The sequence below is a fragment of the Myotis yumanensis genome, unplaced genomic scaffold (genome assembly GCF_028538775.1).
Source record: "Myotis yumanensis isolate MYYU_CA2020_CCGP unplaced genomic scaffold, mMyoYum1.0.hap1 SCAF_2, whole genome shotgun sequence".
Classification (NCBI taxonomy): Eukaryota; Metazoa; Chordata; class Mammalia; order Chiroptera; family Vespertilionidae; genus Myotis; species Myotis yumanensis.
Window position 1 is genome coordinate 33,400,542 of NW_027223753.1, and position 25,070 is coordinate 33,425,611.

At 41.3% G+C, this 25,070-nt stretch overlaps 1 protein-coding gene across 2 annotated transcripts in view; it reads left to right on the forward strand.

The window, feature by feature from the left end:
* LOC139001791 (selection and upkeep of intraepithelial T-cells protein 1-like) overlaps positions 1-25,070 on the forward strand; it is a 90,884-nt gene that overhangs the window by 51,805 nt on the left and 14,009 nt on the right. For both annotated transcript variants that reach the window (XR_011470105.1, XM_070403330.1), the window contains exons 4-6: positions 2,612-2,890; positions 5,360-5,470; positions 23,811-23,900. Coding sequence is in view for 1 of the 2 variants with exons in the window: in XM_070403330.1 (XP_070259431.1) it covers positions 2,612-2,890; positions 5,360-5,470; positions 23,811-23,900 (480 nt within the window). In the remaining variant the exon portion in view is untranslated. The remainder of the gene's footprint in view (positions 1-2,611; positions 2,891-5,359; positions 5,471-23,810; positions 23,901-25,070) is intronic.

A 25,070-nucleotide genomic window follows, 5' to 3' on the forward strand; every position in this document is an offset into this window, starting at 1 on the left:
TGAAGCCGTCTGGCCCTGGGCTTTTGTTTGCTGGAAGCTTTTTGATGACTGCTTCAATTTCTTCCATAATTATTGGCGTATTGAGATTTTTAGATTCTTCCTGATTTAGTTTTGGAATGTTGTATTTTTCTAGAAATATGTCCATTTCCTCCAGGTTGTCTAGTTTGTTGGAGTAGAGTTGTTCATAGTATTTTTTAACAATCATTTGTATTTCTGTGGAGTCTGTTGTTATTTCGCCTCTGTTATTTCTGATTTTGTTTATTTGGGTCCTCTCTCTTTGCTTCTTGGTGACCTGGCTAGAGGTTTGTCAATCTTGTTTATCCTTTCAAAGAACCAGCTCTTGGTTTCATTGATTTTCTGTATTGTTTTTTTGGTCTCTATGTCATTTGTTTCTGCTCTAATATTTATTATCCCCTTCCTTCTGCTCACTCTGGGATTTTCTTGTTGCTCTCTTTCTAGTTCTTTGAGATGTAGAGTTAGATGATTTATTACCATTTTTTTAAAAATATATTTTATTGATTTTTTACAGAGAGGAAGGGAGAGAGATAGAGAGTTAGAAACATCGTTGAGAGAGAAACATCGATCAGCTGCCTCCTGCACATCTCCCACTGGGAATGTGCCCGCAACCCAGGTACATGCCCTTGACGGGAATCAAACCTGGGACCATTGAGTCCGCAGGCCGTCACTCTATCCACTGAGCCAAACCGGTTTCGGCTACTACCATTTTTTCTTGTTTTATGAGATAGGCCCCAATTATTTGAATCAAGCTTTTTATTTTGAAGTAAATGTGGATTCAGATTCAATTAAAAAATAATAAATATTGCATTTACCCTTCATCCAGGGTTCTCCAACAGTATCATCTTAAATAACTATTTTATTATATCACAATAAAGAAATTAACATTGACAAAATCCACCCTAATACTTTTTAAAAACTTTTTATTTAGGAATGATTTTAGATTTACAGAAAATTTGCAAACATATTATAGGGTATTCCGCATTGCTTTACCCATATTTCTCTAGTTATCAATCAGTTTTAATATTAAAATAATTTACTCATATAATTGTTAGTAAAATATTATAAAATTTGATTTTCCTAAAGCCAAATTTATATTAGGGCATTTCTGTTTTCCTAAAACTTTCTATGGTTTCCTATCTCCTAAAAAATTATTATAATAATCTTATCTTAAAACTGAAAGCCCTCCTATGATGTGATTATAGCTAAACCTTTAGTCTGAGCTGCTAATATTTGCCCTCACAAATTTGAGCAACAACTAATTAGTTCAAATATTTAATGAGTTCCAAATACTCATGAATACTAAAAACAGACTGACAACTGTCAGAGGGGAGAAGGGTAAAGGGATTAAGCAAAAAAAAAAAAAAGAAGAAGAAGAAGAATGATTCATGTACAGACAACAGTATGATGATTGCCAGAGGAAAGCGTGGGGGCAGAGGGGAAGTAGAAGAAGGTAAAGGGGGCATAAATGGTGATTAAAAAGAGAATTGACTTGGGGTGGTGAACACAATAATACAATATACAGGACGGGTGGGTCAGCTGAGCAGCGCTTCTGCTGTGGGAGCACACTGACCACAAGGGGGCAACTCCTGAATTGAGCATCTGCCCCCTGGTGGTCAGTGTGCGTTAGCAACTGGTTGTCCAGTTGTTCGGGTCCTTCTGGTCATTCAGTGGTAATGGTCCCTTAAGCTTTTATATATATATATAGATTAATTTAAATCATAGAGCCAGATCTCTTAAAAGTACCCAAATTTCAGATCTTAGAATTATTGTAATTTTACCCTTTTCACTGCTCATAATTAAGTTTGGGGAGTAATTATACATTCATTCAGAACAATTTGTTGGGGGAAATAGCAGTATAAGTTACATACATGGATAATTAAGTGCTTTAGGAGAAAAAAGGATACTTCAAATAGAAGCTAAAGCACTTTAAAATCTCTAACCACTATCTTTTTTTTTCAGTACTTATTGAAACCTTTGTGCCAGGAACTGTTGAAAAAAAAACACACCACACTTTATTGTTTTTTATGTTTGTTTGTTTATTGTATGGTTTTGTTCTGTTTGGTTGTTTTTACTTTGTGTTGATTTCCAGGATGTTTGTATAGCAAGAAAGGCAAGAAAATTCTTTTGAATGAACTTTATAGATCTTTCTCAAATTTATTGTGAATTTTATTATGTTTAGGAGAGGGGTGGTCTTTTCTGAGCCTATATTATTAACTCAGCAACACTTCCCCATTTCTGTAAATGGTACCACTATTTGCAAACGCTAGGTGCCAATCTTGACTCCAATTTTTTAATCTTCTTGCAATAATTGATACTTCAGTCTACCTATGCAGTTATAAACATACTAGAAGCCCAATGCACAAAATTTGTGCAAGAGTAGGCCTTCCTTCCCCCTGCTTCCCTCTGGCACCTGGGACCCGGGCTTCCCTTGCAGCCCCAGCTTCATCCAGAAGGAAGTCCAAAAGGACACCCAGTTTAATTAGCATATTACACTTTTATTATTATAGATAAGGCATCTTATGTCTTTTTCTCTTTACTTGCCATCCTTCCAACATAACTACCCTGCTTTTTTTTTTTTTTTATCATATGCTAGCTGTAGGCTTGGAGATCCAGTTTAATGTAAATGTTACAAGCAGTGACATAATAGTGGAGTGTAATTCAGGAAGATGGTTCCCTAAACCTCAGATACAATGGATAGATAGCAGCGGACAAATAATTCCACCTTCATCAGAATCCTACTCACAAGATCAATCCAAGTTATTCCACATAAGCACTACTCTTATCCTCAATGACAACTCCAAAAGAGGTGTTACATGTAATCTTCAGAATCCAATAACTGGCCAAAAGAAATGGACAAATATTAAACTAGCAGGTGAGTATTGGGAATAGATTCTCTCATTGATGGCTATTGTCATAAGTAATAATCTGGACAAATCTCAGAGGAAAGGCAGGTGGTGGGTGAAGACAGCTTAAAGAGGAAGGGAGGTGGGGGGAGAGGACTTATATGCATATATGCATAGCCCATGGACACACACAATAGTGTGGTGAAGGCGTGGGAAGGGCAGTGTAGAGTGGAGGGGGTCAACAGGAAAATAAAAGGGAACATATTTAATACTTTCAACAATAAAGATAAATTTAAAAAAGTAAATAAATAAAATGACTATAAAATAATTTGCAACAAGCCCTAACCAGTTTGGCTCAGTGGATAGAGCATCAGCCTACGGATTGAAGGGCCCCAGGTTCGATTCCAGTCAAGGGCATGTACCTTGGTTGTGGGCACATCCCCAGTAGGGGGTGTGCAGGAGGCAGCTGATCGATGTTTCTCTCTCATCAATGTTTCTAACTCTCTATCCCTCTCCCTTCCTCTCTGTAAAAAATCAATAAAAATTATATTTAAAATAATTTAGAACAAAATAAATTATTATAGTTAGAACTGCTTGCCAAATGCTAATTTACTGCAAATGTGTAAAATAGGATTATTAAATTTATGGGATTAAATGCAAAGCCAGAGGATGTTATATTTAGCTGTAAATGACTTTGAAAAGTATAAAAATTTATAATTTTACAGAAATCTAACTTTTAAAGTTTATTAATGAAGTGTATATTAATGCAATGATAACATGTTTCTCTTATAATATATGATGGTGAAAAGACAATCTAAAGAACATAGAAAGATACCAAATGAGATTTACAAATTTTTTATCCTACACACCTGGCTCATTAAATATAATCACTTCTGAGCATTCTGGTTTTTAGCTTTACTAGTTAATTACATAAATTTAATTGAACGTGTCTATATAAATTTCTTAATTTCCCTTTTTAAGTAATACCTTTGTCTTTTTTAAAAATGAGACTTTTCTTATTTTTGCCAGCCCTCTTCTTTATCCCTTGTTATTCTATTTTTGTTTTGTTTTATTATTTTATTCTTACATTAAGTAATGTTTTAATCTTAAATAATGTAATTAAACACCCTTTTCTTTAGAATTTACCTCACAAATAGTGACATAAAAATATGGAATGCAGACATCATAAAATTGCCCACAATTACAGTTTTTCCTCAGTATGAAGGGGATTGGTTTCAGGACCTTCCAAGGATACCAAAATTTAAATCATGGTTTAAACTATCATTTTACTCAAATTATTTCTTTTGTTCCTTATATCTTAGGATTCTTTTCTTATATTCCTTTGTTGTAAAGCTGGATTATTCTAGCTCAAGTATTTTTCCCCCAGTAAAGATGCATAAGGCCAAATTAGCTACTGTGTAGATGTGTGGTTACATTACAAGTTCAACTAACTTTCTTTCTCTTTCTTTCTTTCTTTCTTTCTTTCTTTCTTTCTTTCTTTCTTTCTTTCTTTCTTCCTTCCTTCCTTCCTTCCTTCCTTCCTTCCTTCCTTCCTTCCTCCCTCTCTCTCTCTCTCTCAATCTCTCTCTCTCTCTCTCTCTCTCTCTCCCTCTCCCTCTTTCTCTCTCTCCTTCTCTTTTTCTTAATCCCTTCACCCTCAAACCCCCCCAACACCACCCTCTCAATCAGAGCTGTCTGCCTGCTCTCTATCTATGAGTCTATCTCTATTTTGCTTGGTAGTTCAATTTGTTCAATAAATTCCACACATGAGTGAAATCATATGGTACTTGTCTTTCTCTAACTGGCTTATTTCACTTGGCATAATGTTCAAATAAGCACTTTAATGGTTCTGTGGAGGGTATTTCTTAAAAGGTTCAAAGCTAGAAAACTGAAGATATAGTTTTCCCTGTGACTCTGGAATTGCAAGACGCTGCTCTTTTACTATTTTTTTTCTCCAGACATTAGCAGCAATCTCTGGATTGTGCTAGCAAAGCTCTGATTGCAAAATCCTGAAAGAATATTATTTTAAAATGCATGTCAAATTTCCCCCATGAAGGTAGATGCAAAAATGTAAGCCATCATTAGTTTTTCTACAGAACTAATAGTTTTCACAGAGAAGTAATTTATATTGTGTTTTTGTTTTTTTTTCTCAATAAACATTACGCTTGGGAGAACAAATTTAACTTAGGACATAAAGCTACTCAGATCCTATACAGAGGTATTATATTCTGTTGTTCTCTAATGTGGCAATTTGTAATAGGATGGAGGAGGAAATTTGGCAAGAGGTAGCTTCTTCAGCTCTAATATCATACTAAGTCAAATGATACCAGCCTTAGTCTTTGCCTCATTGCACATATTCCAAGCCTGGCCTATCCCTAGCGATGCAGGAAGACCAGTGCGTGAAATGGCATGTTTTTTACTATATAGCATCTCTTTCTAGTTCACTGAACACCCTGATTTTTGCTTTCCTAATTGAATCTTTGTGATTTCTGTTTCAGATGACTTGTTACCAGAGATTCCTTATTGGGAAGTAGTACTTTACATAATCATTTCTGTGCTGCTATTTGTCAGATATGGTTACTTTGTGTGTTACCAGCCAGGAAATAAAGGTAAATGGCATGTGAAAAATAGCAGTGCAATGGTTTCTCCTTTGATTTCTAGTGCATTAACTACTAGTTCACTGGGCGGGGGGGAGGGGGGGGGTGCGGGGGGGCGGGTAAGCGGGGGGAGCTGTCCAAGTCTTAATATCTTTAATTCTAGAGGACATATTCCTGTTAGTAAAACTCAGGGAACTGGGTTATGGGTTAGTTTAACTCAAGGGATCTGTTGGAGGTACAGGGACAGTTATCACTTCTTTTACCTTTATCCTCTGAGACCCACCATGATTGATGCCCCACAGTGAGGTTGCCTTCCCCTTCAGTAATGTCTCATTCCATCAAGTTGGAAGGGAAAGGCTTTGATGTAGCTTAGAAAATTTACTGATGATTTCTGTATATGTAGATTTTTGCTCTTTTCTGAAGAATCTCTGCTTTTCTTTCCACATTAATAGTTTTGATATTTCAGGTTTATAACTGCTATATCTGGACCTGTACAAAGTTAATTAATTCTCAATGCTCCTGTATCCCTACAACTTTTTTGACATATAGTGGACATATAACATTATATAAATTTAAGGTGTATAATATGTTGATTTGATACATTTAAATATTGCTATACAATTGCCACTTTAGCATTAGTTGACACCTCTATCACATTACATAATTATCTTTTTGTGTGTGTATGGTAGGAGCGATTAAGATCTAGTCTCTTAGAAACTTTGATCATTATAATAAAACTAGAGGCCTGGTGCACAAAATTTGTGCACAGGGAGTGGGGGAGCCCCTCAGCCAAGCCTGCACCCTTTCACAGACTGGGAGCCCTCAGGGGATGTCCAAGAACATTTTTTAAAAATCACCCTGTACTTAATTTTCTTACTAACTCCTCCTTTTAAACTCCCCTCACTCTCACATTCTGTTTCTTCTTTTTATTTAACTATTTTCCTGGCATCACCCCATTTTAGCATCCTTCTCTTTCCTGCTTTCTTTCCCTCCTTCCCTTTGAACCTCGCTCAGCCCCTCTCCCTCCCTCCCTCCTTCCTTCTCTCCCTTCATTCCCTGTGTCTATCTCCTTCTTATTCCTCCCTCCTCCCCCCCATTTGCCTTTCCCTTGTGAGTCTGAACCATGCCCCCCCCTCCTTCCCTATTATTACCGCCCCCATCCCCCACTCCCCTACCCCCCTCCCACCCATGTTCACTGGTTTCTCTTTTAAACTTTCCCCTTTCCTCTTTGGGACCTGATTCCAGCCCCACCTGAGCGCACTTTGATATTAAAGTTTCTGTTCGGAGGTGTGTTAACCCCCAGCCCAGGGCCCAGCCCTAGCTAGGCCTTTGCTGCCGCCCCACGTTCCCCAGCCTCCTTGCTACCATCCTCTTCCCATTTCCTTCCTGGGATGTCCCAACTTCTAGTCAACAAAGTACACTTAATGCGCCACCAACCTAACCCTGGCTAGTATCTTTGGGGTCCAGCCACTGGGATGAAAGGGGTACCCTCCTTAATGTCCGACTCCGCCCCAGCTAAGCTTCGCCTCCCCTCCCAGCTCAAGGAGCCTGGCCCAGCGAGGGTGGCCGAGGCCTGCACGGCCTGGGTGCTGCTGCCATGAAACTGGAGCACCTCCACCTGGAAGGCCTTGGACCATCCACCCCTCCATCCTGGGACCCGTGGGCACCTCCCCGCCAACAGCCTGTGTTGGGGGCCACCGCCCTCCTCCCGGGTCTGGCCGGGGCTCCCCACTCTGTGCCGCCTGTGCCCCACCCCTCGCCAGGTGCACCTGCTCTGCCCCCCCCCCCCCGCCCCTGTGTGCAGACCCGTGTTTCCTTCCCTTTTCCATTCATGAATCTTTTTCTTGTTCCCTTTCTGTATTTCTGTTTCTCCTTTCGGCCTGTCTGCATGCAGGCCTACCTTCCTCTCTCTCTCTCCTTTCTTATTCCCTCCTTTCATATCCTATTCTACCTACCCCGGGCCTCGCAGCTGCCTGAGCAGGGGGCAGGGATGCAGCCTGCTGATCAGTCATTATGTGATGGCGTCCTGACCAATTTGCATATTATCCTATTATTAGATAGATATTGTTTACTCTAATAGTTATAATGTGCATTAGATCTCCAGGACTTACTTATCTAGTAGTTGCAAGATTGGCCACTTAAAGAATATCTCTCCAATTCTCCCATGCCCCATCCCTTGATAACCAGTATTCTATTCTCTGTTGTATGAGTTTGGATTTTTTATATTTAACATATAAATAATATTATACAGTACTTATCTTTCTCTGTCTGACTTATCTCACTTAGCATACCTTCAAAATCCACCCATGATGCAATGACAGAAATTTCCTTCTTTCTCATGATAGAATAATGGATAAATTTCTTTATCCATTCATCCATTGACAGACAGAGGTTGTTTCCATATCTTGGTTGTTATGGTTAGTGTAACATGAGGTGCATATATTTCTTCAATATACTATTTTTATTTATTTGGATATATACTCAGAAGTGGAATTGATGGGTAATATGATAGTTCTTCTCTATTTTTAACTAGAGGCCTGGTGCACAAAAATTTGAGCACGGGGTGGGGGGAAATCCCCCTCAGCCCAGCCTGTGCCCTCTTGTAGTCTGGGACCCCTCGGGGGATGACCACCTGCTGGTTTGGGCCCACTCCCCTGGGGATTGGGCCTAAGCTAGAAATCAGACATCCCTCTGGCAGCCCGGCAGCCCTTGGGGGATGTCCACTTGCCAGCGGGGAGCAGACCTAAGCTGCAGTCAGACATCCTCAGTGCTGCTGAGGAGGCGGGAGAGACTCCCATGACCACCGCTGTACTGGCAGCCATCAGCCTGGCTTGTGGCTGAGCAGAGCTCCCCCCTGTGAGAGTGCACTGACCACCAGGGGGCAGCTCCTGCATTGAGCATCTGCCCCCTGGTGGTCAGTGTGTGTCATAGATATCAGTCATTCCCAGTCGTTCTGCTGTTAGAGTCAGTTTGCATATTACCCTTTTACTATATAGGATAGAGGCCTGGTGCATGGGTGGGGGCTGGCTGGTTTGCCCTGAAGGGTGTCCTGGATCAGGATGGGGGTCCCGCTGGGGTGCCTGGCCAGCCTGGATGAGGGGCTGATGGCTGTTTGCAGCTGGTCACACCCCCTTCAGGGTGGGGGTCCCCACTGCGGTGCCTGGCCAGTCTGGGTGAAGGGCTGAGGGCCGTTTTCAGCCTGGCCAAGCCTCCCCAGCGACAGAAGCTCCCAGCCTCTCCTTTTTTTCTTTATGTTTTCTGGGATTTATTTACCTTCTATAATTGAAACTTTGTAGCTTGGGGCCAGGGCTTGGCTTCCTCCATCACCAGGGGCAACCCAAGTCTCCAGCTCCGTGGCCACTGCTGGCTGAAAGCAGGTTTCTTGGTTTGTTTAGCTTCTATAATTGTAACATTGTTGCTTAGACTGGAGCTCAGAGCTGGGCCACAACAGGCGGGGAACCTTGGCTTCCTCCATCACTGAAGCAAGCAAACCTCCTGCTCACTTCAGCTGTGTGGCTGCCGGCCACCATCTTGGTTGGGTTAATTTGCATATCCTGCTGATTAGCCAATGGGAAACGTAGCAGAGTTATGGTCAATTACCTTGTTTGTCTATTATTAGGCAAGATTCTCACCCAAGGAGCGAGAATATTTTTTCCATTGCTTTTTAGAAAGAGTGGAAGGGAGAGAGAGAAAGAGAGAGAGAAACATAGTTGCCTCCTGCTTGAGTCCTGACCAGTGCTGGGTACTGAACCTTAAACTGAGATACGTGCCCTGGAATGACAATCAAATCAGAGACCTTTCTAATTACTGAGCAAAACTAGCCAGGGCTTCTATTTTTAAATTTTTAGAAAAACTCCATGTTTTAATAGTGTTTAAACCAATTTACATTCCCACCAACAGTTTTTCCTTATCACCACATCCTTGTCAACCCCTGTTATATTCCGTCTTGATAATAGCCCTTCTAACAGGTGTGAGGTGGTATCTCATTATGTTTTTGATTTGCATTTCCGTGATGATTAATGATGTTGAGTATCTTTTTATGTACCTAATTGCCATTTAGATGTCTATCTGAGAGAACATCTACTTAGATCCTCTGCCCATTTTCTAATCACATTGATGGAGTTTTTCATATTGAAATGATTGTTTTAAAATGTTTTTTGGATATTAACCTGTTATCTGATATATGGTTTTCCATTCTTTTCTTCAGTTCCATAGGTTGTCTTTTCATTTTTGTTATGCAGAGGATTTTAAGTGTGATGTAGTACCATTGCTAATTTTTGCTTTTAGTGCTTGTGCTTTTGTTGTCATATCCAAAATATCATTCTCCAGACCAATGTCAAAGAACTTCATCCCTATATTTTCTTCTAGGAGTCTTAAAATATCAGATCTTGGGGTTAAGTCATTAATTCACTTAGAGTTAATTTTTGTGGTGTAAGATAAGGGTCTTATTTTATTTTTCTGTATTTGGTTATACAGGTTTCCCAACGATTTGCTAAAGAGACTATCCATTGACTATCCTTGGCTCCCTTGTAAATATTAGTTAACTGTAAGCAGGGTTTTATTTCTGGGATCTCTATTCTCTTCATTGATTTAGGAGTCTGTTTTCTAATTACTATAGCTTAATTATTATAGCTTAGTTGTATTGTTTTTATCAGATATTGTAATGACTTGGCTTTTTTTCTCTCATAATTCATTGGCTGTTTAGAGTCCTTTGAAGTTCCCTATGAATTTGAGGATTATTTTTTTCTATTTCTGTAAAACATACCATTAAAATTTTGATAAGGATTGCATTGAATCTATCGATGGCTTTGTGTAGAATGGACATTTTCACACTGTTAATTTTTCTGAACTTGGGGTAGCTTTTTGTTTGTTTTGTTTTCTTTGATTTCTTTCAACAAGGTCTTGTAGTTTTCATTGTACATATCATTCACTCCTTGGTTAAATTTATTCCTGGATATTTTATTGTTTTTGATACTTTAAATTGGATGGCTTACTTTATTTTTTCAGATGTTTTGCTCTTAATGTATAGAAATGCAACTGATATCTATATATTGATTTCATATCCTGCAATATCACTGTGACATACAAAAGTCCTTGGTTACTGATGAATTCTACTAAACATTCAAAACGTGTTAATAACTATCCTTCTCAAAATTTTTCAAAAATTGAAGAGTAGTGAACACTTCCAGACTAATTCTGTGAAGCCATTACTACTCTGATATCCAAAACCAGAGAAGGATACCACACACAAAGTATGGGACAATATTCCTTTATAAACATAGATGCAAAAACTGTCAACAAAATATTAGAGAACTATATTCAATAATACATGAAAAGGATCATGCACCATAGTCAATTAGGATTTCTTCCAGGCAGGCCAATCATTCAACATCCACAAATCAATTAATTGTTATACACCAAATTAACAAAAAGAAATATAAAACTCATATGATTATCATAATACATGCAGAAAAACATTTGATAAAATTTAACAGCAACTTATAATAAAAAATCTCAACAAAATGTATATGGAGGGAATGTAAATCAAAATAATAAAAGCCATAAATGGCAAGCTCACAGCCTACTTTATACTTACTATGAAAAGCTAAAATCTTTTCCTCAAGATCAGAAACAAGACAAGACTTTTATGCCACATAGTATTGAAAGTCCCAGCCAGAGTAATTGGGTAAGAAAAAGAAATAAAAGTCATCCAAATTACAAAATAATAAGTCAAACTGTTATTATTTGTGATGATATTGTTTTTTATAAAAAATCCTAAGGATGCTACTTAAAAAGATTTAGAACCAGTAGATAAATTCAGTACAGCTGCAGAATAAAAAATTAATATACCAAAATCTGTTGCATTTTCACACACTAACAGCAAACTGTCAGAAAGGGAAATTAAGAAAACAATTCTATTTACAATTGCATCAAAATGTTTTTTAAAATACCTAGAAATAAACTTAACCACGGAGGCAAAAAATCTGTTCACTGAAAACCCTAAGGCATAGGTGAAAGAAGTTGAAGAAGACACAAATAAATGGAATGATATTTTGTGCTCATAGATTGGAATAATATTGTTAAGATGTCCATATTACCCAATAAAATCTATAGATTCAATGCAATTCCTATAGAAATTCTAACAGCATTTTCACAGAAATAGGAAAAACGATCCTAAATTTTGTATGGAACTGCAGAAGATCCCAAGTAGTCAAAACAATTTTCAGAAAAAAAGAAAAAGCTGAAAGCATCATGATTCCTGATTTTAAACTATATTACAAAGCTCTAATAATCACAATAGTATGGTATTGGAATAGAAACAGATACATAGGTCAATGGAACAGAATAGAATACCCAGAAATAAAGCCTCATATATATCATTAATTTATGATAGCAGAGGTAAGAATATACAATGGGAAAATGAACAGTATCTTCAATAAATGATGTTGGGAAAACTGTACACAACATGCAAAAAAAGAAATATGAAATTAGGCAACAATCTTACACCATGCCCAAAAATTAACTCAAAATGAATTGAAGACTTGAATGTAGCACCTGAAACCATAAAACTCTTAGAAGAAAACATGAACTATAAGCTCCTTGACATCAGTATCAACAATAATTTTTGCACCTGACTCCAAAGGCAATGGAAACAAAAATAAAAGTAAACAAGTGGGACTCCAGGGAACTAAAAATCTTCTACACAGTGAAGAAAACCATCAACAAAATGAAAAGGCAACCAACTAAATGGGAGAAAATATTTACAAACACTTATTTAGCAAAGGCTTAATAACCAAAATATATAAAGAACTCATACAACTTAACAACAAAAAAAAATCCACTTTAAAAATGGGGAGAGGATCGAATGTTGCCAACAAACATTTGATTAGTGATGCTCAACATCACTAATCACCAGGGAAATACAAATCAAAAGCACAATGAGCTACCACTTCACACCTCTTAGAGTAGCTATGATCAAAAAGATAAAAAATGACAAAGGTGGGTGAAAACATGGATAAAAGGAAACCCTCATACACTGTTGGTGAGAATATAAATTGGTAGAGCCACACTGAAAAATAGTATAAAGATTCCTTGTGTAATTAAAAATAAAATTACTACATGATCCAGCAACTTCACTTCCCAGTGTTTATCTGAAGAAAAAAACCCCACCATTTTGAAAAGATATGTGCACTCCTATGTTCACTGAAACATTATTTGTAAGAGCCAAGAAACTTGAGGATATTATGGTAAATGAAAAAAGTCAAACTAAGGAAAATAAATATCGTGTAACTTCACTTACGTGTAGAATCTAAAAACCAAAATAAATAAGCAAATAAAATAAAACTAATAGATATAGGGACCAGATTGGTGGTTTCCAGAGGCAGGTGGGTAAATAGGTGAAGGGGTCAGAAGTATAAATTTCCAGTTATAAAATAAATGACAGGAATGTAATGTACAGCATTGTGACTATAGTTAATGACATTGTATTGCATATGTTTTTTAATTATTTTTTAATTATTTTTTTAATATACAAAATAAATCTATTACCAGCTGTAGATACAAAATAATTAGCCATTTATATGCAATGAACATTAATATTTCAAGAAAAAATGATTTTAAATATGATAATATAACCAAAACTGTACCAACATATTATAATATCACAAAAGTTGTAGAAAATATTAAAAATCTCCAAATAACAGGATTACTTCTATTATATTTTAAATTTTTTTCCCTCTGGCTCTACTTTTGTTCATCAGTTTATGTTGTTCATTATATTCCACAAATGAGTGAGATCATGTGATATTTCTTTTTCTCTGACTGGTTTATTTCGCTTAACAAATGCTCTCCAGCTCCATTCATGCTGTTGCAAATGGTAAGAGTTCCTTCCTTTTTTTTACGTTAGCATAGTATTCCATTGTGTAGATGTACCACAGTTTTTTAATCCACTCATCTGCTGTATCGCATATTTGAAAATTGCCAAGAGAGTAAATCTTAAGAGGTTTCACCACAAGAAATAAACGTAGGTAGCTTTGTATGGTGTCAGATAGTAACTAACCATATTGTGGTGAGTGTTTCACAGTGTATGCAAATATCATATCTGAAACTAATTAGCATTAAATGTCAATTCTATCTCAGTTTAAGAAGTCAATTATTTTCCTATAAACAATAAATAACATTTAAATTAAAAGCATAATGCCATTTACATAAGGACCCTGCAAAATGAAATACTTAGATATAAATCTAATGAAATATGTAAAACATCTATATGAGAAAAACTACAAAACTCTGATGAACAAAATCAAAAACCTACGTAAATAGAGAGATAGTCCATGTTCATGGGTAAGATGACTCAATAGTGTCAAGATGTCTGTTCTTTCCAACCAGATCAATGCAATTCCAATAACAATCATAGCAAGTTATTTTTGTGAATATTAACAAACTAATTTTAAATTTAAATGGAGATGCAATATTAAAGGAGAAGAACCAAGTTTGAGGACTGACTACCTGAATTAAACACAAGCTCAGTAATCAAGTCATATGACATTGTCCAAAAGAGACAAATAGATCAATGGAACAGAACAGAGAACCCAGAAATAGACTCACATGTATAGTAAACTGATATTTGACATAGAGGCAAAGGCAATGCAATGAAGCAATGATACTTTCTTCAACCAATGATGCTGGAACACCTGAACAACCACATGCAAAAAAAAAAAAAAAAAAAAGAATCTAGACACAGACCTGATATCCCTCACATAAATTAATTAAAATAGATTGTAGACCCAAATGTAAAACACAAAGCTATAAAACTACTACAAGATAACATAAGAGAAAACCTACATGACCTTGGGTAAAGTGATGAATTTTAGATACAACACCAAAGGCACAATCCTTGTAATAAATAATTGATAAGCTAGACTTCAAAATATTAAACATTTATGTACTGCAAAAAACATGTCAAATGAATGATAAAGCAAGTCAAAGACTTGGAGAAAATATTTACAAAAAACATATCTGATAAAGGTTTGTTATCCAAAATGTACTAAGAACTCTTAAAACTCAACAATAAGAAAACAACCAATTAAAAAGTTAGCAAAATACCTAAACAGATACCTCACTAAGGAGTTATACAGATGACAAATAAGCATATAAAATGAAGCTCTGCTTGGCTGGCGTGGCTCAGTGGTTGAGTGTTGCCCTATGAACCAGGAGGTCATGGTTCAGTTCTTGGTCAGGACACATTCCCAGGTTGCAGACTTAATCCCCAGTAGGAGGTGTGTAGGAGGCAGCCGATCAATGATGATCAATGATTCTCTCTCATCATTGATGCTTCTAATTTTTTCTTTCTTAATCTTCACCTGAGGATATTTTTCCATTGCTTTTTAGAGAGAGTGGAAGAGAGAGAGAAAGACAGAAAGAAATATTGATATGAGGGAAACACATCGATTAATTGCCTCCTGCATGAGCCTGGACCAGGGCCAGGTGAGGAACCTGCAACTGAGGTACATGCCCTTGATCAGAATCAAACCCAGGGCCCTTTGGTCAGCAGGCCGATGCTCTATCCACTGAGGTAACCTGGCTAAGGCTCATTATTGATGTTTCTATCTTTCTCTCCTTCTTCCTTCCTCTCTGAAATCAATAAAAATATATTTTTAAAAAGAGAAGCTTCACATCACATATCATCAGGGAAATGCAAATTAAAACAAAAATAGGACATTACTATACACCAATTATTAGAATGGTCAAAAGTTATTATTACCAAATGTTGGCAAGGAAAGGAGCAACAGAAACTCTCACCAGTGCTGGTGGAAAAGCCACACATACAGCCACTGCGGAAGAGAGTTTGGTGGTTTCTTACAAAACTAAATACTCATATCATCAGTCTAGCAGTTGTGCTTTTCGTTATTTACCCAAAGGAGTAAAAAACTTATATCCACTTAAAAACCTGCACATAGATGTTTATAGCAGCTTTATTCATAATTGGCAAAACTTGGAAGCAATCAAGATGTCTTTCAGTAGGTGAATTGATAAATAAACTTGGTACATCCATATAATGGCATATCATTTAGCACTAAAAAGAAATGAGCCATCAAGCCGTGAAAATACATGGAGTAAATTTTAGTGCATATTACCAAATAAAAGAAGAAAGTCTGAAAAGACTACATGCTGTTAAATTCCAACTCATGTGACATTCTGGAAAGAATTATACTGTGGAGACAGGAGAAAAGATCTGTGGTTGCTGGAGGTTGGGAGGAGGAAGGATAGATAGGCAGAGCACCAAGTATTTTTAGAGCAGTGAAAATACTCTGCACAATGCCATAATGATGGGTGCATGTTATTATTATACTAGGGACCCAGTGCACAAATTTGTGCACCTTGAAAGGAACTGTGGGCTCCGAGGCAGCGGTGGGCACAGGGGCGGGTCTCCGCCCATCCTCCGTGCCCCCACCTGGCCCCTCTTGTCACAGCCCTGCTCTGGCTGCCACTTGCACCTGCTGACAGCACAGAGCTGAGCTATTGGGGCCAGCGCCAGCAGTGGGTGTAAGTGGCAGCTGCTGCCCCAATTGCCCCTCAGGATCAGGGGGGAGAAGTCCTCAGGGGCAATTGGGGCGGGCAGCCGCCGCTTGCACCTGCTGACAGCACCCAGTGATTGGGATTGGAGCCAGGTGTCTGCAGCAGGTGCAAGTGCTGGGTGGGACTGTGGTGCGCCAGAGCAAAGAATTTTCAATAACCACCAGAGGCTTGCCCCAGTGACAGCAACTGGCGCCCTGCCTTGGTCTGGCACCCCCGCTCACCTACTACACCATTCCACCACGGCTGACACCTGCCATGTTCCGCACGTGCCCCTGGTGATCAGTGCACGTCAGAGTGACCTGTTGTTCGGTTGTTCCATTGTTTGGTCTATTTGCATATTAGGGTTTTATATAGAGAGATATTTGTTTCAATCCATGAAATGTACGACACTGTTGAACTGTAACATAAAGTATGGACTTTATATGATTATCCTGCAGTTATAACACATAATTTTTTTTATTGCTTAAAGTATTACAAAGGGTATTATATATGTGTCTTTTTTTTTTCCCCACCCTTGACAATCCCCTGGCCTCCCCTACTCCCCAGTGTCTTATGTCCATTGGTTATGCTTATATGCATGCATACAAGTCCTTCGGTTGATCTCTTACTCCCCTCCCTCCTGCCCCCCAACCCTCCCCGGCCTTCTCGCTGCAGTTTGACAATCTGTTTGAGGCAGCTCTGCCTCTGTATCTATTATTGTTCAAAAGTTTATAATGGTCTCTATTATCCATGAATGAGTGAGATCATGTGGTATTTTTCCTGCATTGACTGTCTTATTTCACGTAGCATAATGCTCTCTAGTTCCATCCATGCCGTTGCAAATGGTAAGAGTTCCTTCTTTTTTACAGCAGCATAGTATTCCATCGTGTAGCTGTACCACAGTTTTCTAGTCCATTCATCTACTGATGCGCACTTAGGCTGTTTCCAGATCTTAGCTATGGTGAATTGTGCTGCTATGAACATCTGGGTGCATATATCCTTTCTGATTGGTGTTTCTGTTTTCTTGGGATATATTCCTAAAAGTGGGATCACAGGGTCAAATGGGAGTTCCATTTTTAGTTTTTTGAGGAAACTCCATACTGTCTTCCATAGCGGCTGCACCAGTCTGCATTCCCACCAGCAGTGCAACGAGTGTTCCTTTTTCTCCACATCCTCTCCAGCACTTGTCGTTTGTTGATTTGTTGATGATAGCCAGTTTGTCAGGTGTGAGATGGTACCTCATTGTTGTTTTGATTTGCATCTCTCGGATGATGAGTGACTTTGAGCACGTTTTCATATGTCTCTTGGCTTTCTGAATGTCCTCTTTTGAAAGGTGTCTACTAAGGTCCTTTGCCCATTTTTTTGATTGGATTGTTTATCTTCCTTTTGTTAAGTTGTATGAGTTTCCTATAAATTTTGGAGATTAGGCCCTTATCAGATATGACATTGGCAAATATGTTTTCCCACGCACTGGGCTTTCTTGTTGTTTTGTTGATGGTTTCTTTTGCTGTGCAGTTATAACACATAATTTTAACAAATGTAACAATCGGTGGGTGATATTGATAATAGGGGAAGCTATGCATCTGTGGAGATAATAGGTATATGAGCAATCTCTGTACCACTCTCTCAATTTTGTTGTGAAACTTAAACTACTCTAAAAATAGTCTTAATAAAAACAAAAAATTAAAACATAGCTATTAATTTAAGGTATTAATGGAGGATTAATATAAAATTAATTTGAAGGCAATCCTATCTAATAAAAGAGAAACATGGTAATTAGCCATACCTCTGCTACCCTTCCCATTGGCTAATCATGGCAATATGCAAATTAACTGCAAGCCAAGATGGCAGCCGGCAGCCAGGCAGTTTGAAGCGAACATGAGGCTTGCTTGCTTCAGTGATGGAGGACTCCAACGTTCCCTGCCTGCTGCTGCCGGCCTCTGAGCTTGCAGTTTGAAACATTGTTACAAATATAGAAGCTAAACAAAACCCCAGAAACCTGCTTTCAGCCAGCCAGTATCTCAGAGCTGGAGTTGAAACAGTATTTCAATTATAGAACCCAAACAAACTAGATACCTGCTTTCAGCAGCCGAGGCCTCAGAGCTGGAGCCAGAGCTAAAGCTGGCCCAAAATAAAAAATAAAAAGAAAAAAAGGAGCGGTTGGGAGCTTCAGTCACCCGCCAGCCTGAAAACAGCCCTCATCCCCTCATCCAGACTGGCCAGGCACCCCAGTGGGGACCCCCACCCTGATCCAGGACACCCTTTAGGGCAAACCAGCTGGCCCCCACCCATGCACCAGGCCTCTATGCGATATAGTAAAAGGGTAATATCCCTCCTGGCACAGGGATCAGCATGACAGGGGGCAGCGCCCAAACCCCCTGATTGCCCTACGGCTCTGTGTGTGACAGGGAGCGGGGCCACAACCTCCTTATCCGCCCTGCTCTGTTCGTGACAGGGGATGGCACCCCAACCCCCTGATCAGCCCTGCTCTGTGCCTGATAGGGGGAGCTCCCCAACCCCCTGATCGCCCTGTGGCTCTGTGTGTGACAGGGTGCGGCGCCCCAACCGCCCCCCCCCAAGGGCCCTGATCTGTGTGTGATGGGGTAGAGCCATAACCTCCCCATGGGCCCTGCCTTGAGTGTGACAGTGGCGGCGCCCCAATCTCCTGATCGGCCCTGCTCTGTGGGTGATAGTGTGTGGCGCCCGGACCCCCTGATCCGCCCTGATCTGTGTGTGACAGTGGTTGGTACCCCAACTCCCCTATCGGCCTTACTCTGTGAGTGACAGGGGGGAGCTCCTCAACCCCCTGATTGACCCTGCTCTGTGTGTGACAGGATACGGAGCCCCAACCCCCCTGATGGGCCCTGTTCTGTGAGTGACAGGGGACAGTGCCCCAACCCCCTGATTGGCCCTGCTCTGTGTGTGACAGGGGGTGGCACCGCACCCTCCCCATCAACCCTGCCTTGAGTGTGACAGGGGGCGGTGCCCCAACCCCCTAATCGGCCCTACCCTGGATGTGACTGAGGGTAGCATTGCAACCTCCCGATCCGCCCTGCTCTGTGCATGACAGGGGGTGGTTCCCCAACTCCCCAATTGGTCCTGCTCTGAGCCCGACCAGGGGCTGCACCTAGGGATTGGGCCTGCCCTCGACCACTGGGGTGCAGGCCTAAGCCAGCAGGTCATTATCTCCTGAGGGGTCCCAGTCTGTGAGAGGGCACAGGCTGGGCTGAGGTACCCTCCCACCCCCCGAGTGCACAAATTTTTGTGCACTGGGCCTCTAGTCCTGTCTAAAAATAGACAAACATGGTAATTAACCGTAACTTCGCTACCCTTCCCATTGGCTAATCAGGGCGATATGCAAATTTATTGCCAACTAAGATGGCGGTTAACTGCCAACAAAGATGGTGGTTAATTTGCAATGTAGGCGCAATGCTGGGAGGCGAAAGGGGAAGGATGGAAGAAGCCACGTGATGCTGCCGGTAATCGGAAACCGAGGAAGCAGCCAAGAGCCTGCCTGCCCCGTGATTGGAGAACCGGGTGCTTTTGCCGCCCCGGCCAGTGATCATGGGAAGCAGGGGCGGAGCTGGCAATGGGAGCTGAGGGTCCGCTGCCCAGGCCTAACGCCTAGGTCAAAGGCTTTAGGCCTAGGCAGGGGTGGAACCAGCCATCGCAGGGAGCAGGGGCGGAGTCAGCGATGGTGGACAGCTGGGGGTCCCCTGCCCAGGCCTAATGCCTTGGTCAGAGGCATTAAGCCTAGGCAGGGGCTGAGCAGGAGATCGCAGGGGGCTGAGGGGTCCCCTGCCCAGGCCTAATGCCTTGGCCAGAGGTGTTAAGTCTGGGCAGGGTCAGTGCCAGCGATCACGAGTAGAGAGGGGGAGGTGGTGGGGGGGAGAGCCGGCCAAGGTGGGAGCTGGGGGTCCCCTGCCCAGGCCTAACACCTTGGCCAGAGGCATTAGGCCTGGGATGGGGCGGAGCCTGCAATCGGGGGGAGCAGGGGCGGTGTCAGCCATCGTGGGCAGCTGGGGGTCCCCTGCCTAGGCCTAACACCTTGGCCAGAAGCATTTTAGGCTGGGGCAGGTGCGGTACCAGCCATCGCTGGGAGCAGGGGCAGATTCAGCTACCAGGGGGAGCTTGGGGTCCCCTGTCCATGCCTAATGCTTCCACCAGAGGCATTAGGCCTAGGCAGGGGCGGAGCAGGAGATCCTGGGGCGCTGGGGGTCCCCTTCCCAGGCCTAACGCCTCAGTCAGAGGCATTAGGCCTGGGCAGGGGTGGAACCAGCCATCGAGGGGAGCAGGGTTGGAGTCAGCAATCGTGGGCAGCTGGGGGTCCCCTGCCCAGGCCTAACGCTCCAGGAGATCCTGGGGCACTGGGGGTCCCCTTCTCAGGCCTAATGCCTTGGCCAGAGGCTTTAGGCCTGGGCATGGGCGGAGCTAGCCATAGCAAGCAGGGGCGGAGTCTGCGATCATAGGGAGCTGGGGGTCCCCTGTCCAGGCCTAACACCTTGTCCAGAGGTATTAGGTCTGGGTAGGGGCGGAGGTGATGGTAGGAGCTGGGGGTCCTCTGCCCAGGCCTAACGCCTCGGTCAGAGGCATTAGGCCTAGGCAGGGGTGGAGAAGGAGATCGTGGGGACTTGGTGGTCCCCTGTCCAGGCCTAATGCCTTGGCCAGAGGCATTAGGCCTGGGCAGGGGTGGAACCAGCCATCGCAGGGAGCAGGGGCAGAGTCAGCGATCGTGGGCAGCTTGGGGTCCCCTGCCCAGGCCTAATGCCTTGGTCAGAGGCATTAGGCCTAGGCAGGGGCTGAGCAGGAGATCGCGGGGGGCTGAGGGGTCCCCTGCCCAGGCCTAATGCCTTGGTCAGAGGCATTAGGCCTAGGCAGGGGCTGAGCAGGAGATCGCGAGGGGCTGAGGGGTCCCTTGCCCAGGCCTAATGCCTTGGCCAGAGGTGTTAGGTCTGGGCAGGGTCAGTGCCAGTGATCACGAGTAGCGGGGGGTGCTGGCCAAGGTGGTAGCTGAGGGTCCCCTGCCCAGGCCTAATGCCCCGGCCAGAGGTGTTAGGTCTGGGCAGGGGCGGTTCCAGCAATTGGGGGTAGCAGGGGCAGAGCTGGCAATGGTGGGAGCTGGGGGTCCCCTGCCCAGGCCTAAGGCCTTGGCCAGAGGCATTAGGCCTTTCCAGGGGCTGAGCCAGCGATTGGGGGGAGCAGGGAAGGAGCTGGCAATGGCGGGGAGAGAGGCAGAGCCAGCGATCTTGGGGAGCAGGGGCTGAGCCAATGATTGAGGGAGCTGGAGGTCCCCTGCCCAGGTCTAATGGCTAAGCCAGAGGCGTTAGGCCTGGGCAGGGGCCAAGCCGGCAATTGGTGTGAACTACAGAGGAAACACCTTTTCTGACCGCTCATTGGCTTAGCTCCCTGTATGCCACTGGTAATATTCTTAGTAACTTGGGTAATAAGAATCCAAATAGGTGATCTAGGGTTATTTACCACACTCCTGGAGAAAAAAAGGAAGGTCTGCTGCTGGAGGGCTAAGAAATGTCATATCCTGTCCTAGCTGGTTATGCTCAGTGGATAATGTCTCGGCCTGCCCACTGCTGGGTCTGGGTTCAATTCTGACCAAGGGCATGTACCTAGGTTGCAGGCTCCTCCCTGGCCTGGGCCCAGGTCAGGCTCATGCAGGAGGCAACCAATCAAAGTGTTCCTCTCACTTTGATGTTACTCTCTGTCTTTCACTTTCTCTTCCACATTCTCTAAAAATCAATGGAAACATATCCTCAGGTGAGGATAAAAAATATAATAAAGAAACGTCATATCCTATGAAAGACACATCTTGAAAATGCCTAAAGAAAGTTGTCACTTTTTCATGGTGAAGGGACTGGAGTCCGTGTTGATGAAAACACCTTGGTGCCTGCGGTGACTGGCAGTGGCTGCAGCAGCGGGTGATGGGGCTGGTGCCTTCCCCTGACCAGCCTGGTCGCCTCCCAAAAAGGAAGGCCAGACTGTGGCTTAGGCCCCATCCCCAAGGGGAGCAGGGAGCAGGGAGCAGGGAGTAGGACATCCCCTGGGGGCTCCCAGTATGTGATAGGGGGCAAGCTGGGCTGAGGGACCCCCCCTCCAGTGCACAAATTTTTGTGCACCGGGCCTCTAGTTTTATAATAATGAGTAATGGTGAAAATTTGCAGGCAGGTTGTATATATAACAAATACATTTCTAATATATGTTCTAGATAAACCCTTTGATGTGTCCAAAATGTAAAAATTTTCTTTAGTACATACCTATTTATATAAAATTTTAAATGTGATTTGAAATAATATTAATTTCTGGTAAGAGAGAGTATGTTGTTATAGATGCTTAAATAGATTTATGTATATTAAGTTATTTCTTATAAAATAATTATGGTATAATAATTTTAATATATCTCCTTATATTTATTATTTTTCTAAAAATTAAAAAACAAATTCAGAGACTATTTTTCCCAATCTTCTATTATGTATATGAAGCAGCTCTGTTTTCTGTTTATAATGGGCTCTGTATATTTATGTCTCATTCTTTTTTTAGATTTATTTTATTGATTTCAGAGAGAGAAACATCAATGAGAAAGAATTATGGCTGCCTCCTGCACGCCCCCTACTGGGGATTGAGCCTGCAACCCAGGCATGTGCCCTTGGCTGGAATTGAACCTGGGACCCTTCAGTCTACAGGTCCACACTATTCACTGAGCCAAACCAGCTAGGGCTATGTCTCATTCTTAATCTGATGAGATGAACATATATTATTATCCCTCATTTACAGGTGAGAAAAATAAAATTTAGAAAGGTAAAATACCTCAGAGTTTCCACAGGTGTACATGACAAAGATAATATTTGAATTCATGTTGCAAAGTCCTTATTCTTAATAATTAGACATACCAAATGCTTCAATCCAGTGGGTACCAAAATATGGTCTCTGTACCCCAAGCATCAGCATCATCTGGTAATTGTCAAAAAATTTAGTTTCTCAAGCCCCATCCTAGACCTGCTGAATCAGAAACTAGCAGTTGGACCCACAATCTGTGCTTTCACAAGTTAATGTTTTATAAGCACTGCCTTAATCCAACGTTTCCAGGTGTTTGCTTGAATACTTCTGTTGATGAATGTTTTGAAGTGTAAACTCTCCTCATAAGGTTAAGTATTCCATTTTGGGTAGCTGTCTTTGTGAGAAGGTAATTAATTTTCTATGGTGGTCAAATCTGTCTCCATCCGAGTCATTTTCAAACCAAATACAACAAGTTTGCCTTCATGTTTTAAAGATAGTCCTCCAGAGATTTGAGGTCAGTGATTATGGTCCTCTTTTTATCTTCATTTCTCCAAGCTGAATACCCCTAGTTACTTTAAATGTTACTTTTATGAACATGTTGATAATTTTTTGAAAGTTAAGAATCACTTAACCTTTTCCTGTGACTCAAACATTAGGCTCCAATGGTGACTGATATTCTGCTACTGAAGTCACATGCTCTACTCCCTAATTTCCAAAGGATGAGATTGATAACCAGAAACAAGTTTAGACCCATGGATGGAAGAAGGAGGAGGAAAAGGCATCTCCAGTCCCATTAGGGCCTTGCCCCCAAAACACCCATTCCTACACTCAATCACACTTCCCAGTACTCTCCATAACCATAATCTAGCCTCACTAGCATTCACTCTAATTTTGGCTGAGAGGGGACAGGGCATTGTATACCAAAAATAAAAGTTTTTAATTAGCTTTATCCCAAATACATGTGGCACTCAAAATCCTAATTTCCAAAATATGATGTCTTTTTCTTCAGGTTCTCTTTTGAAAATATTTGTTTCAATGCTCCTGTTTTATGGATATGTGGTGACTTTTCTACTTGTGATCCATTATCCTATAATGAAAGGTAATTGGGACAAGATGGTAGAGATTTTTGAGGTCTCTCTCTTCTGCCTATCTCCCATGAAGATACCAATCAAGATGTGTGACACTTGTTCTTCCAGAGGGAGAAAGGGAACCTTGGGTTATCTCTCAGTGATGTTGGATTTCCCCCATCTCACTTTTGTGGGATCCAAAAATTTCATCTAGCACCTGCTCCATAGAATTACCTAATGGAACTTGTATATGTAGGTGGTAAATGAATGAAGAAAGAGTGAGTAGACATGGGAATTTAGGGACTACATCTCAAAGTCATCTCTCATTTCATATATATATATATATATATATATATATATATATGTGTGTGTGTGTGTGTATACATATATATATACACACACATATATATATAATTTATATATTTATTTTTTATCTTTATTGTTTAGAATATTACAGTTGTCCCATTTTTCCCCCATTGACTCCTTTTAGACACACCCGCCCTATATCATTTCTTTCTAAGTTCATAGACCATTATGAGTTGTATGTTCCCACCTAAATGCAAAGGGTTTGAGAAGTCTCCTTGTGTACTTAGAAAATTTAACAGTTTGGTAAGCACATAACATTGTCTTTTCCACAGTCCAATGCCAGAATGTACTTGGCATTGTCTGCCTGTCCCAAGATGGTTGTCTGAATCTGAGACTGCCCATCACTAGACTAGGACTGGATTAGGATAAACTTCAGTTCTTTTAGATCAGGTGGTGGATCCCCCTTCTAACAGTGAACCACATTAAATAATTCCTTAAAAAAAAACCCACTTCTGCTTAGCTAAGCTCACCAGCCTCTCCTACTTATTTCTGGTGAACATTCAAAGTGTAAGTTTCTCTGGCCATTTATTCCTTACCTGCCTGATGTTTCTTTCTTTTGGTCCTGTCATCACTTCCTTCTCTTAACTTCCAGATTTTTTCTTTTTCTTTTTCTTTTGCTCCTCTCCATTCTCTCTCTCTTCTCCTTTCTGTCTTTCTTTTGTTTCAACTAACAATACCTGCATATAAAGTGTTATATAAGTCTGGTAAGAATTTAGCTTTTTTTTCTTCCTCCAAATATGCACACCTTCCCCACCATCATCTTCCCTATACCTTTGATTCATAAATTTATCATATTAATTAGATGGACAGTGTTTATTATAATTATTAAAACAGTA